The sequence below is a fragment of the Erythrolamprus reginae genome, chromosome Z (assembly GCF_031021105.1).
Source record: "Erythrolamprus reginae isolate rEryReg1 chromosome Z, rEryReg1.hap1, whole genome shotgun sequence".
Taxonomy (NCBI): domain Eukaryota; kingdom Metazoa; phylum Chordata; class Lepidosauria; order Squamata; family Dipsadidae; genus Erythrolamprus; species Erythrolamprus reginae.
This window is the reverse complement of record NC_091963.1, coordinates 100885489-100900416: the sequence shown is the minus strand read 5'-3', so window position 1 is coordinate 100900416 and position 14928 is coordinate 100885489. Positions and strand designations below refer to the sequence as shown.

At 44.3% G+C, this 14928-nt stretch overlaps 1 protein-coding gene across 6 annotated transcripts in view; it reads left to right on the top strand.

The window, feature by feature from the left end:
- The window catches only part of FMNL1 (formin like 1), a 122213-nt gene that overhangs the window by 43609 nt on the left and 63676 nt on the right, over nt 1–14928 (top strand). For all 6 annotated transcript variants that reach the window (XM_070766949.1, XM_070766951.1, XM_070766952.1 and 3 more), the window contains exon 2: nt 14729–14812. In XM_070766949.1, coding sequence (XP_070623050.1) covers nt 14729–14812 — 84 coding nt within the window. The remainder of the gene's footprint in view (nt 1–14728; nt 14813–14928) is intronic.

Here is a 14928-nt window from a genome sequence, read left to right as displayed (position 1 = left end):
AGAGCACGCAAAAGGTTCAAACTTAATATCAACCGCTCCAAACTTGACTGTAAAAAATATGACTTTAACAACCGAGTTGTCGAAGCGTGGAACTCATTACCAGACTCCGTGGTGTCAACCCCCAACATTTATCCCTTAGACTACCCACGATTGATCTCACCAGGTTCCTTAGAGGTCAGTAAGGGGCGAGCGTAAGTGCACTAGGGTGCCTTCCGTCCTCTATCCAATTGTCTTTCCTTTATCTCATATATCTTTTCTCCCATTCATATATCCTTTCCTCTACTCTTCATTGATGTATTCTATTCTCATATCTCTTCTTCTATCCCTTCCCTGATATTTACTACTACACGTTTTTATTCTCTTTAACTCTCAATTTGTATTGGACAAAATAAATAAATAAATAAATAAAAAAAACGATTCAAGAATAATCAGGGCTAGACTTGATTAGTGTTTGGGAGAGGAAGGAATATCACCAGGTATTCCAGGGCCATATGATAAAACTGGAAGTATTACCAAGAAAAACCAATGGTGAACTTCTTCCGTTTTGCTCTCATAAATTATGTGAACATGACTAGGAGTTAGGAGATCCTCCTTTTAATAGATGTATATGACAATCTAATATTGGTAAGTATGACAGTACTTGAGAAGCCTACATATATTTGTAGCAGTGTTTCTCAATCTTGTTAACTTTAAGATTCAGAGACTTTAATTCTCAGAATACCCTAGCTATCCATGTTGGCTGGGGAATCCTGGGAGTTGAAGTCCCCATATCTACAAGTTGCCAAGATTGAAAAACAGTACTCTGTTTCATAGTGCAACCTATTCCCTGCTAGATGTCTTGCACTATAGCCCAAGAGACCCAATTGGTATTGCCTAGAGACAGAATTTAGTCCAAGGATATTTGCCGCAATAGCACTCTCCAACCATACAATACCACTGATATATTTCTTCCAATCTGGCGTTACAGATTCCAGACCAGGTACAGTGATAAAGCATAAAAATGATACATCAGCTTATGTCTAGGTGATATTTAGCATCTTTGTGACTGAAAATTCAGTGAAAATGTCTCACTAAGGAAGAATGGGCCAACAAATCTTAAGAAAACTGAAGTGTTCCGGGAATAGTGATGTACTGTATATGAGGATCTCCTGGAATTGGATGTAGCCCATAAATGGACTATTCATTTAAACCAAAGTCAGTGGTATATTTCTGTGCCATTCGTTATCTTAAGAAACCACTATTTGCTAATAGCTTCCTCCAGAAGAAAGTTTTACCATCTCACAAAAATCCTAATGATTCCTAAACTGAACACTATCAAACCATTAGCACGTTTAAAAACTAAATTGCAAAATTATTCACATTTCTTTTTAATAATCATCACTCAAATGAGGCAATGAAATGGTATAATAAGGCTAAAAGGTGTGGGTTTTGTTGCCTAGGGCAGATAGCAGAAAATATCAGAAAAACAAGGCGCAGAATTGTTGCAAGTGAAGTCAGGCATCAACTAATAATACTGTAACCCAATTCTGCAAAGCTTTTCGATCATCTGGAGAAAGTCTTTTTTAACTTCTGAAGAACAGAAATTTTGGCAGGAATTTATTCCTGGCTGTTGTGATATTTTTATAGTATTTCATCAGCTCACATCAAAATTGACAGCTTTAAGTCTGAATGGTTTTGGATACATTCACAGATGAATAAGGTTGCCTTGCTTCTTGATTTATCAATTGACCCATTTACAAAAGTCATTTGTGGTAGGGCCTCTTATTTCATACCACGTGTAAATTTTGAATGAGGTTTCATTTGATGGACATGTCTTAAAAGATGCAGTACAGCAAAATAATAAATAGATCTGCAAACTAGATCTCAAGCAGAAGTTGCTGTATTCGTGATGCTTAATTGGTTTCCAGTAACTAACACCATATACTGTACAAGTGATGGTGATCCACATCCTTATCATATGTCTTCACCACTGCAGTAAGCTATTTTTGAAAATGACTTGGTAGCTATAACTATACCGCACTTTTTCTGAATTCACTGCACTGGATGCTTTTCAAACGTGAAAAGAATATGGCTCTGAGAGCAGATCTGATGAAAAATACTTTCCCAAAGATGGCTTTCTCCCTTCAATTCTGATATTCTGTCACTAGGATTGTAGCCCAAACCAGATTTGAATCTCCAGGCCTCCTACATCAGCAAACCTTGTATCACCTTGTCATCCAATTATGCAATGATGCCATGGAAGCAGGCATTCACCATAGAGCTGAGCTGCAAGTCAGATGGAAGATAAGAAAATTTCTTTATTTTATTTCTTTATTTATTGGATTTGTATGCCGCCCCTCTCCGCAGACTCGGGGCGGCTAACAACAATGATAAAAAACAACATGTAACAATCCAATTTAATAAAACAACTAAAAACCCTTATTATAAAAACCAAACATACACACAAACATACCATACATAACTTTTAATGGCCTAGGGGAAGGAATATCCTAACTCCCCCATGCCTGGCGACAAAAGTGGGTCTTGAGTAATTTGTGAAAGACGAGGGTGGGGGCCGTTCTAATCTCTGGCGGGAGTTGATTCCAGAGGGCCGGGGCCGCCACAGAGAAGGCTCTTCCCCTGGGGCCCGCCAAACGACATTGTTTGGTCAACGGGACCTGGAGAAGGCCAACTCTGTGGGACCTTATCAGCCGCTGGGATTCATGTGGTAGAAGGTTGTTCCAGATGTGTTCTGGCCCCATTCCATGTAGGGCTTTAAAGGTAATTAACAACACTTTGAATTGTGACCGGAAACCGATCGGCATCTAGGAAGCCCCACGATGGCTCTCGCGGCCGCATTCTGCATGATCTGAAGTTTCCGAACACTTTTCAAAGGTAGCCCGATGTAGAGAGTGTTGCAGTAATCAAACCTCGAGGTGTTGATGGCATGAGCGACTGTGAGCAGTGACTCCCTGTCCAAATAGGGCCGCAATTGGTGCACCAGGTGAACCTGGGCAAACGCCCTCCTCGCCACAGCCGAAAGATGATGTTCCAATGTCAGCTGTGGATTGAGGAGGACGCCCAAGTTGCAGACCCTCTCTGAGGGGGGTCAATAGTTCTCCCCCAGGGTAATGGACGGACAGATGGAATTGTCCTTCTTGGGAGGCCAGACCTACAGCCACTCCGTCTTGTCTGGGTTGAGTTTGAGTTTGTTGACACCCATCCAGGCCCCAACAGCCTCCAGGCACCGGCACATCACTTCCACTGTTTCGTTGACTGGACATGGGGTGGAGATGTATAATGCTATATGAGATCTACAAACATCAACACAAATGTTGATGCATTATATGTTTTCTTGCTATGAGTTTCCTCTGAAAAGAGCTGGAATTCTTCCTTTTCATATGAGATAGAGGGGACGTATTGATTTCTATATTATGACAATTTTAGTGATTGCCTGGTAATTTAAATGCCATCAGCTTCTTTCAGTGTGGCTGCTATTAATAGCAACTGATGGATATTCCCATAGAGTCTCAAAATCACATATTCTTAATGTCCAAGAGATTTTGAAAATTAGAAAGAGGAGTATTAGATCAAGGTTCGACAAACCCAGGCGCCTGGTCGCCAGTGGCGCCTAGAAAATGTTGTCTGGCGCCTAGAAAATGTTGCCTGCTGTACTGTATGTCAGCGTTTCCCAACCGGTGTGCCGCCTGGGCAGGGCGCTGCGGTGCCTCTGACCTCTCCGCTCCTGCCCGATGCCGGGGTTTCTGGCGCTCTCCTGCTGGGTCCCAAAGAAGGCAGGCAGGAAGGAGAGCTCCATTCTTCGCGCCTTTTTCCCGCCTTCCTTCTTTGGAGCCCAGCAGGAGAGCGCCAGAAACCGCGGCATCGAGCAGGAACCGGGAGGTCGGAGGCACCGGCACGGCAGCGCCCGCCCAGCTGAAGGTTCCCTGTCGTCATCGGCAAGTGTCCTTTGGGGCCCGGCGGGAGGGCACTGGCGGTGGGAGCGGGGGGGGGCCCGCGGCTGCAGCGGCACAGGCAGTCGCGGGGAGATGGCGGGGGGAGCGGGGGGCGGCTAAAGCGGCCCCGGGCACCGTTCCCTGTACGCTTTTCCAGGGGCGCGCAGGGAGCCGCGGCCACCCGCCCGCCTACCGGATTTCCCTCCGCGCGGCTGGGGAGGTGGATTCGCCGCCCCCGCCAGCCCGATCTCCCTCCAGTGGCTGGTGACGTAGTTCTACCGCCCTCGCCAGCCTGATCTCCCTCCGTGGGGGGGTGGGGGGCGACGAACCGACGACCGGGGGCTGTCCGTCCGTGTTGGGTGGTGCAGGGCAGGCACAGGCAGCCCCAGGGGAGAACAAGGGAGGGAGAGAAAGGAAAGAGAGAGTAAGGGAGGGAGAGAAAATTGAATGAAGGAGGGAGAGAAAGAAAGAGTAAGAAGCAGAAAGGATAGAGAAAAAGGAAGAGAAAGGGAGGGGGAGAAAGGAAAGAGGGAGGAAGGGGGGGAGAGAAAATTGAATGAAGGAGGGAGAGAAAGAAAGAGTAAGAAGTAGAAAGGATAGAGAAAAAGGAAGAGAAAGGGAGGGAGAGAAAGGAAAGAGGGAGGAAGGGGGGGAGAGAAAATTGAATGAAGGAGGGAGAGAAAAAAAGAGTAAGAAGTAGAAAGGATAGAGAAAAAGGAAGAGAAAGGGAGGGAGAGAAAGGAAAGAGAGAGAAAGGGAGAGAAAGGGAGGGAGAGAAAATTGAATGAAGGAGGGAGAGAAAGAAAGAGTAAGAAGTAGAAAGGATAGAGAAAAAGGAAGAGAAAGGGAGGGGGAGAAAGGAAAGAGGGAGGAAGGGGGAGAGAAAGAAGATATGAAGGAGGGAGAAAAAGAAAGAGAGATAGGAAGGAAAGAGGGAGAGAAAGGAATGAGAGAGAAAGGGAGGGAGAGAAAGGGAATGAAAGAGGGAGAAGGGGTGAGAGATAGAAAGGATAGACAGAAAGGGAGAGAAAGGAAAGAGAGAAAGGGAGGGAGAGGAAGGAAAGAGATGAGAGAGGAAGGAGGAGACAGAGGGGGTGAAAGCGATATCAGGTGGAGACTCGGCAAAAAACCAAGTTTGCTTAAAAAAAATTCTGGCTCCTAAATTTTTTGGCTGGCTCCTAGATTCTGAACAACTTTGTCGACCCCTGTATTAGATTCATCTATGAGGCTATTATGGACCATACCCCAATTACTTAGGGCTTATTTCCCACCTTTATTTCTTTCTGATTGCATTTATTTGGAATGTTTCGTTATGATTTTAACCCCTCTCTAAATTTGCATTGATAAAATGTATCAATTGTTCCCATATTTCCATTTTTGAGTTGGTCTGGGTCAAGGTATGATATTAAGACTAGGATCTGCCTTCCCACTCTAAACATAAACCAGGGTTTTAAAATTACACAGCTTGAAACTTACACTGCATGAAGCCAAATCAAAACTAACCATAGTGTCTAGCATAGTATATGAGCCCAACTCTTCACACATTGGATTAGATCTAGATTTACAATGAGTCCAACACAGAGCATTTTGTAAAGCAGTAGAGATGGCCCAACCATTTGTTTGGGGGCTGTTCGAAGTTGCAATGGCACTGAAAAAAATAACTTATGATTGGTTTTCACATTTATGATAATCGCATCTCCATAGTCACGTGATTAAAAAAAATAGCAGGATCCTGTGATCACCAGTGGTAACCTTCTCAACTGGCTTCCAGCAAGCAAAGTCAATCGAGGAAGCCAGATTCACTTAACAACCAAATTATTCAATAATACCTGCAGTGATTCATTTAACAACTGTGGCAAAATGGTCATAAAATAGAGCACAAGTCACTTAACAATGGTCTTGCTTAGCAATGGAAATTTTGGGCTCCATTGTGATCATAAATTGAGGAATATCTGTAGTTCTCTTAGATGAAGTTCACCTGTCTTAAAGTTGCTGAGATGGAAAAATGCGGCTGTAAAGAGGACATTCTGGGCAAGATGCTCAAGTGAATATTGACTGATATTTGAGCATTTTAAAGAAAGTTTATTTATTTTTAATATATTCATTTCCGCTGATTTAAGGCTGGTTTTCAGATCAAAATGAACTTTGGTCCTTCAACAGGATGACTTTTGCCAAGGGAGATGGATTGCTGCTCTTGAAGACCTCATCAGCTTTCCATCCCAACAACCACAATGTTTTCCAAAGTGGTCACTGGTTGTAATGTCTTTCCCCAACCTTATTCATTCATTCGTTTGTTTGTTCGTTTGTTTGTTCGTTCGTTTAGTAAAACATGTACGAGAAAACAGGTATGAGTATAAACATGGATAGGAACATAGGAAATGAGTATGAATAAAAGGGGAAAGTAGTATGAATAAAATGGGAAAACAAAGAGGCCAAGTAGGAGAGTACTATTATGACTATCAAAAGAACATACTGTGGCTGTCTGGAGGTTTGGAATGCCACTTTGGCTATTGCTGGGAACACAACAAACTGGACATGTCAATTTATGAGAACTATAGTAAGGAGATACTGCTGCAAAACTATTGGGAATCAACGGAAGGCCAACCAGTGGATGGGACAAGAGAGAAGGAAGATCTGAAACCATTGACATTAAGGAGTCTGAGAGACAGGGAAATTAATTCAATAACCAGCATACTCGGGATAAGGACATTCTGCCGCCCCTTCTCTGAGGAGCGGGGGAGATATAGAATGACTCCTGACTCTGAGCAATTTGTGACTTTACCATCTGAGACCTGTCACTATTTACTGCTGTTGTTATTTGCTGCTGACTGGATTCATTTTAACCAACTGAATTGCTACACTATTACCTATATTTTATATATTCTACATTTTCTATTTGTATTTATTTCTTTTTTATTAGTATTTTAACCTTTAGTATTTTTAATTATAAATTGATTCATATTTTAACTAAATTATTGGGGGGAGGTTTTAATGATGGATAACTGGGGTGGGCATAGGATGTATGGAGCAACTGGCTGGTATGGATGGGACGGGTGGGATGGGTGGGGTCATAGTATGGGTGAGATGAATGAGAGTGATGTAAATAATATACTTGGCCAACCTGGCGCTGGAGAGGCAGGAGGGGGAGGGGCGGCTATCTCTGGGGTGACAGAGGGTCAGGATATCTCAGTGCTGCTGGGGAGAGGCAGATATGGCGGGAGCCACGGAGCAAGCCGTTCCAGGGGAAGGAGGGATCGTTGCTTAATAACGATCCCTTGTTCCGGCTCCGTGAGCTCAACCCAGAATACTGGTGATGAGTGTAAATCTGGCCCTGGGATCAGGTTGCTGCTACTCAATGCCAGGTCGGTGGTAAATAAAGCTCTCCTCATCCGGGATCTGATCCTGGATGAGGAGGCCGACCTGGCATGTGTAACTGAAACCTGGCTGGGCCCAGAGGGAGGAGTTCCTCTCTCTGAAATTTGCCCAGCCGGGTTTCAGATATGGCACCAACCTCGATCCCGGGGAAGGGGGGGAGGAGTGGCTATTATAGCCAGGGAGAGCCTTTGCCTGCGTAGACTCGTTGCTCCGGAGATTGCGGGTTGCGAGTCCCTCCTGGTGAAGTTGGACTTAGGGGTTCAGGTGGGCTTGTTTCTCACGTACCTGCCTCCCAGCTGCGTGGCACAAGCCCTGCCTGTGCTGCTCGAGGAGGTAGCCGGGCTGGCGGTGGGGTTCCCTAGACTTATTGTCTTGGGGGACCTCAACCTGCCGTCGCTCGGCGAATCCTCTGGACTGGCACAGGAGTTCATGGCCACCATGGCAGCCATGGACCTGACTCAAGTAGTTCAGGGTCCGACTCATGAGGGGGGACACTCACCCGACATGGTATTCCTCTCTGAGCAACTGAGTAATGGTCTGAGACTAAGGGGCTTAGAAGTGCTGCCTTTGTCATGGTCAGACCATTTTCTGCTGTGGCTTGACTTCCTGGCTCCAATCCTCCCCCGCAGGGAGGCGGAACCAATTAAGATGTTCCGCCCCAGACGCCTGATGGATCCAGAAGGTTTCCAGAAGGCGCTTGGGGTTTTTCCAGATACACTCGTCCGCAGTCCGGCAGAGTCTCTGGCTGAGGCCTGGAACAAGGCTGCAGCGGAGGCCCTTGACCGAATTGCGCCGCTGCGACCTCTCCGTGGCGCTAGACCCCGTAGAGCTCCATGGTTCAACGAGGAGCTCCGGGAGTTGAAGCGCCAGAAGAGACGTCTAGAGAAGCAATGGAGGAAGAGTAAGTCCGAATCCAATCGAACACTTGTAAGAGCTTTTATTAAGACTTACAAAGTGGCGCTCAAGGCGGCAAGATGCGCGTATCATTCCGCCTTGATTGCATCAGCGGAATCCCGCCCGGCCGCTCTGTTTAGGGTAACCCGCTCCCTTCTTAATCAGGGGGGAGTTGGGGAGCCCTTACAGAGTAGTGCCGAGGACTTTAACACGTTTTTCGCTGATAAAATCGCTCGGATCCGGGCCGACCTCGACTCCAATTGTAAAACAGAGTCGACTGACAACGAGTCAGTCGAGGTGACTGGGGCTAAACGTCTTTGTCCATCTGTCTGGGAGGAGTTTGACTTGGTGACACCTGATGAAGTGGACAAGGCCATTGGAGCTGTGAGTTCTGCCACCTGTTCACTGGATCCGTGTCCCTCTTGGTTGGTTTCGGCCAGTCGAGAGGTGACACGGAGCTGGGCCCAGGAGATTACCAACGCTTCCTTGGGGAGGGGAGTTTTTCCAACACTCTATAAAGAAGCGCTCGTGCGCCCCCTCCTCAAGAAGCCCTCCCTGGACCCAGCCGTACTCAACAACTATCGTCCAGTCTCCAACCTTCCCTTCATGGGGAAGGTTGTCGAGAAGGTGGTGGCACTCCAGCTCCAACGGTCCTTGGAAGAAGCCGATTATCTAGGTTCCCAGCAGTCGGGTTTCAGGCCCGGTTACAGCACGGAAACTGCTTTGGTCGCGTTGATGGATGATCTCTGGCGGGCCCGGGACAGGGGCTTGTCCTCTGTCCTGGTGCTTCTTGACCTCTCAGCGGCTTTCGATACCATCGACCATGGTATCCTTCTGCGCCGTCTGGAGGGGTTGGGAGTGGGAGGCACTGTTCTTCAGTGGTTCTCCTCCTACCTCTCCGGTCGGTCGCAGTCGGTGTTAGTGGGGGGTCAGAGGTCGACCTCTAGGTTTCTCCCTTGTGGTGTGCCTCAGGGGTCGGTCCTCTCCCCCCTGCTATTTAACATCTACATGAAACCGCTGGGCGAGATCATCCAAGGGCATGGGGTGAGGTATCATCAATACGCCGATGATACCCAGCTTTACATCTCCACCCCATGTCCAGTCAACGAAGCAGCGGAAGTGATGTGCCGGTGCCTGGAGGCTGTTGGGGCCTGGATGGGTGTCAACAAACTCAAACTCAATCCAGACAAGACGGAGTGGCTGTGGGTCTTGCCTCCCAAGGACAATTCCATCTGTCCGTCCATTACCCTGGGGGGAGAAACATTGACCCCCTCAGAGAGGGTTCGCAACTTGGGCGTCCTCCTCGATCCACAGCTCACATTAGAGAAACATCTTTCAGCTGTGGCGAGGGGGGCGTTCGCCCAGGTTCGCCTGGTGCATCAGTTGCGACCCTATTTGGACCGGGAGTCACTGCTCACAGTCACTCATGCCCTCATCACCTCGAGGCTCGACTACTGTAACGCTCTCTACATGGGTCTACCTTTGAAAAGTGTTCGGAAACTTCAGATCGTGCAGAATGCAGCTGCGAGAGCAATCATGGGCTTTCCCAAATATGCCCATGTCACACCAACACTCCGCAGTCTGCATTGGTTGCCGATCAGTTTCCGGTCACAATTCAAAGTGTTGGTTATGACCTATAAAGCCCTTCATGGCACCGGACCAGATTATCTCAGGAACCGCCTTCTGCCGCACGAATCCCAGCGGCCAGTTAGGTCCCACAGAGTGGGTCTTCTCCGGGTCCCGTCAACGAAACAATGCCACTTGGCGGGACCCAGGAGAAGAGCCTTCTCTGTGGCGGCCCCGGCCCTCTGGAACCAACTCCCCCCAGAGATTAGAATTGCCCCTACTCTCCTTGCCTTTCGTAAGCTACTCAAAACCCACCTCTGCCGCCAGGCATGGGGGAATTAAGACTTCTTCTCCCCCTAGGCTGATACAACTGTATGTATGGTATGTTTGTACGTATGTTGGTTTTATACATTTAAGGGGTCTTAAGTTAGTCTTTTAGTATTGGATTTTTTACTGTACATTGTTCATGATTGTTGTTAGCCGCCCCGAGTTTTCGGAGAGGGGCGGCATATAAATCCAATAAATGAAATGAAATGAAATGAAACATGGACGGAAGCAGGGGTGGGCTACTGCCCAGATGGGGAGGAATGCAGTGGGGTAGCAAAAATGGAGCTCCACCCCAGAGCACCCACTTTCACTGAAAAATGTTGAAAGAAAATGCAGGGCGTCCTGCATAAGCCACGCCCACAGTGTGGTAGTAAAAAATTTTGGTAGCCCTTCACTGGATTGAAGGCACACTGGTGTGCTTATGCACACCCTCTTACAGACCTCTTGGGAATGGGGTGAGGTCCATGATTTAAGGTTAAAGTTTGGAGGCGGGGTGAGGTTGTAAGAATAGAGTTCGGTAGTGCACTCCAGGCATTGACCTGGCTGAAGTTGTATTTTCTGCAATTGAGTTTGGATTGGTTTATCTTGAGCTTGTATTTATTGTTTGCCTGTGTATTGTTGAAGCAGAAGTAGTCTTTGACCAGTAGGATGTTGTAGTGGACAATTTTGTGTACCACGCTTAGATCAGGCCATAGGCGGCATAGTTGTAGGTTGTCCAAGCCCAAAATTTCAAGCCTGGCAGCATAAGGTATTCTATTGTGAGCAAAGTAAATTAATTTTTAAAATTAATTTTAATTTCATGTAATGTAATTAATTCTGCAATGTAAAATGATAAATTGAATTACCATTTCCAAGAAATGTGTTGGGACTTTAACGCTTGGGGAGAGAATGGGAAAAGGAGAAAAACAATTGATTGTTGGACAGAATTTATAGTGGGAAAGGAGGAAGAGGAGGAGGAGGAGTTGAAGATCTCTTGGAATTAACTGTTGAAGGTTTTTAACGATGTACATATTTTATGCCACCTGATCATGTTTTACTTACATAAAGTTTTAATTGTTTATCATCAGCTGGTCCTCTATATAAAGGAAAGGTAAAATATTACCCCACCCCACCCTCAGGCCTATACATCTCTGCTAAGAAAAGTACAGTGGTACCTCATGATACGAACTTAATTGGTTCCAGGAGGAGGTTCGTAAGGTGAAAAGTTTGTAAGACGAACAATGTTTCCCATAGGAATCAATGTAAAAGCAAATAATAGGTGCAAATCCTTCAGGAAAATCCCAAACTTTAGAAGGGAGGTGAACAGAGGGCAGGGAGGAGCAGTTAAAGGGGGCGGGTGGAAGGAGCAAGGCTAGGATAAAGGGTGAGTGGGAAGAAGAAAGGCAAGGGGGCGCCCCTCCCTTTTCTTTCTTCAAAAGACACCCTTTCAGTGCCTCTGCAAGCACGCTGTTCTCTGCAAACTCTTTCCCCCTTCAAGCCGCCCCTCCCTTTTCTTTCTTCAAAAGACACCCCTTCAGTGCCTCTGCAAGCACTCTGTTCTCCTACTTTTGTTAATGCAAAGTCTTTCCCCCTCCAAGCTGCCCCTCCCTTTTCTTTCTTCAAAAGACACCCTTTCAGTGCCTCTGCAAGCACGCTGTTCTCTGCAAACTCTTTCCCCCTCCAAGCCGCCCCTCCCTTTTCTTTTTTCAAAAAAGGAAAAAAAAAAGAAACCCCTTCATCCCAGTAGCAGCGGCTTGGGTTCGTAAGGTGAAAATAGTTCGGAAGAAGAGGCAAAAAAAATCTTAAACACCGGGTTCGTATCTCAAAAAGTTCGTTAGAAGAGGCGTTCGTAAGATGAGGTACCACTGTACTAATAAGGGATGAGATAATATACAGATGTTTATCCTTTTCGGGTAGGAACAGCAAAACTTTAAACTGTCTAGGAAACTCTGCCACCTCTGACCAAATAAACCTAATGTAATTTTACTATACTAGTATTGATCCCACATTATTTTTTTCACATTTATGGGATGATATAAAGGTAGTCCTCAACTTACAACCACTGATGGGATCAGAAATTCTATTACTGAGGTAGTTAAGTGAGTTATGCCCGCTTTTTATGACATTTTTTTGCCAATGTTAAGCAAATCACCATTAAGTGAAGCATATGTTCATTAGGCAAATTAAAATTGGCAGACCTAGATAAAAGAGATTTGTGTTTTGAATCTCACTAGCTGCTTGAAGAAATTTGGATATCTTTCAGCATTTTTTCTCTTGATAGTTCATTTTACTTGCAGACAATATTCAGGCAATCTCAAATCAAACAAAAGGACTGAGATAAAGGGTTAATTATAATTTGAGATTATTACAATTCAGAGTAGGTGATTTGGTAAATCTTTATTGGAAGGAAAGAAAATCTTTTCACATGAATGATTGTCACTCATTGATCAAGGAAAGAATTTATTTACTTTTTGAGGCAGGAGTCTGGAGCTCACTGATTTCTTACAAATATTTCATTAACCTAACTAGGTAACATCATCAGTTACTAGCACAAGCTCAGAGAACATCAAGGATCCCTGAGTTACAAATATTAGTGTTTATTAGTGTTTTCTGTTGTTAAGAAAATTGGCACATGACCGGTTAGTCTTAACCAATGGTCCTATTTTTCCATCCTATATGGAATATTTCAATCAGCAAGTTGTTAAGGGAAATGAGAACAGGTTAGGTTGAGAAAGAATGGTTGCAAGAACCCAACACACAGCCAGCTTGCAACTTCCTGCCACTGAGATAATCTCCTCTAAATACATGCTGATTTCATTCAAGCATAATCACAAGGAGCCAAAGACTTCTTTTTTTGTTGTTGTTCTTTATGTTGAAACAAAAGAGGAACACAGCAGATCATGAATATGAGTATTATTTGGGTAGCCAGGCTGTTGTACAATGAGCCAGGCCTTTTGAGCAGCATGTGACTAACAGTAGACTTGATTTAGCAGATCATCCCAAGGAAAGTTTCATTTCTATTCTGCAGTGCAGATATTCTCCTAACCTAATTGGAAAGTAGAAATAAGTGGGAGAAGCTCTCAAACTTTATTTGTTGAGAGTTGATGTAATTATACCGGGGATGTTTCTAACCATCTTGTACCAACCAAATGTAGGGAACCTTATTTTATATTAGCTGTAAATCAAATGCACAATTAATGTGCAACAACTTAGAACATTTGCCAAATAGTATTTATTTATTTCACAGCATATAACTACTGTCCCAATTATAGACTCTGGAAAGCTTACATAAAAATGGGGGGAAAATGTACATTTAAATCATACAATTTGGAGGATCCAGATTTTTTAAATTGTTCAATGATCTCTGGAAATGATTCCCCACCCTCTACATTTACATTATTCCTTTCTCCCTATCAATCAACTTCTAGCCCCTTGCTATATGTTGCTGATTAATATTTCCCTCTAGTTGATGTTTATTTATTTATGTATTTATTTATTTGTTATTTATATTTGTATGCCGCCCCTCTCCACAGACTGTTATAATAAGCCCAAAATGGCACCATCCCTATAGAAGATAACATTTTCAGAAGTATATATTAAAAAATCCTTAGAGGAAATAACCATAAGGAGGGGAATTTCCCCAACCTCAGCTCCCCCCACCCACTTCCAAAGTATCAGATGCTGTTGAGACAGAAAAAGAAACTCTGCAGAAGATCTCCTAACATGGAATATATCTGTACCTGCATTAAGACTGTCTGGTAAAAATAAAGAAAATGAATTCAGTATAGATTCATATACAACTTTCAGTGGGAGCATTGAAGAAAAAACAGTGATTGGGGCAGCAACTCACTACTTATTTTTTTTATTTTTTTTTATTCATTTGTCCAATATACAAATACGTAGGAAGAAAAATAGACATGTGATAATATAAATGAGGGTGAGAGTGAACTTAGAGGAGAGGATATATGAAAGGAAGAGAATATATAAGATAGGTGGAAGAAAGGAAAGACAATTGGACAGGGGATGAAAGGCACACCAGTGCACTTATGTACGCCCCTACAAAGGATTCAAATAAATGCTTCAAAAAATTCAAAGCAGAGACATATAGGGGAGCAGGGACAAAAACAGTCAAGATGAAAATTGTGATTGCACAGCTGAAGCCTTCTCGGTGTACCCTCCAGTACTGTATTACTGGTAGTTCTCAACTTACAACCATTCATTTAAAGTTAGTGGCACTGAAAAAAGTGACTTATTATGACCATTTTTTTACACTTATGACCATTGCAACCCCCCCCCCATGGTCACATGACCAAAATCCAGATGCTTGGCATCTGGCTCATATTTATTACAGTTGCAATGTGCCACGTTACCTTTTGCAACCTTCCAAAAAACAAAGTTAATGGGAAATCAGGTTAACTCTAACTTAACAACTGTAGTGATTCACTTAACAATTGTGGCAAAAAAAGGTTGTAAGGTGGAGCAAAACTCCCTTAACAAATATTTTCCTTAGCCACATAAATTTTGGGCTCAGTTGTGATCGTAAGTTGAGGACTACCTGAATGAAAAACTTGACTTGATTGAACGTATCACAATTCTTGCTATGCAATTATTCTGTATAAACTATACTTTCTCTTCCCCCCCATCTCTTTTTATAGAATTGTATGTATCTGCCGCAAGACAAAATAAAGCTTCTGAGCCAGTATGACAATGAAAAGAAATGGGAATTAATATGTGACCAGGTAAGAGACCAGACTGCTCTATGTAAAATAGCTATATGAATCATAATTTGGTTTCCAATGTGGTTTAATATTCAAAGCTCCTCATATGGCTGAGAATTCTGCGAGTTATAATTTCT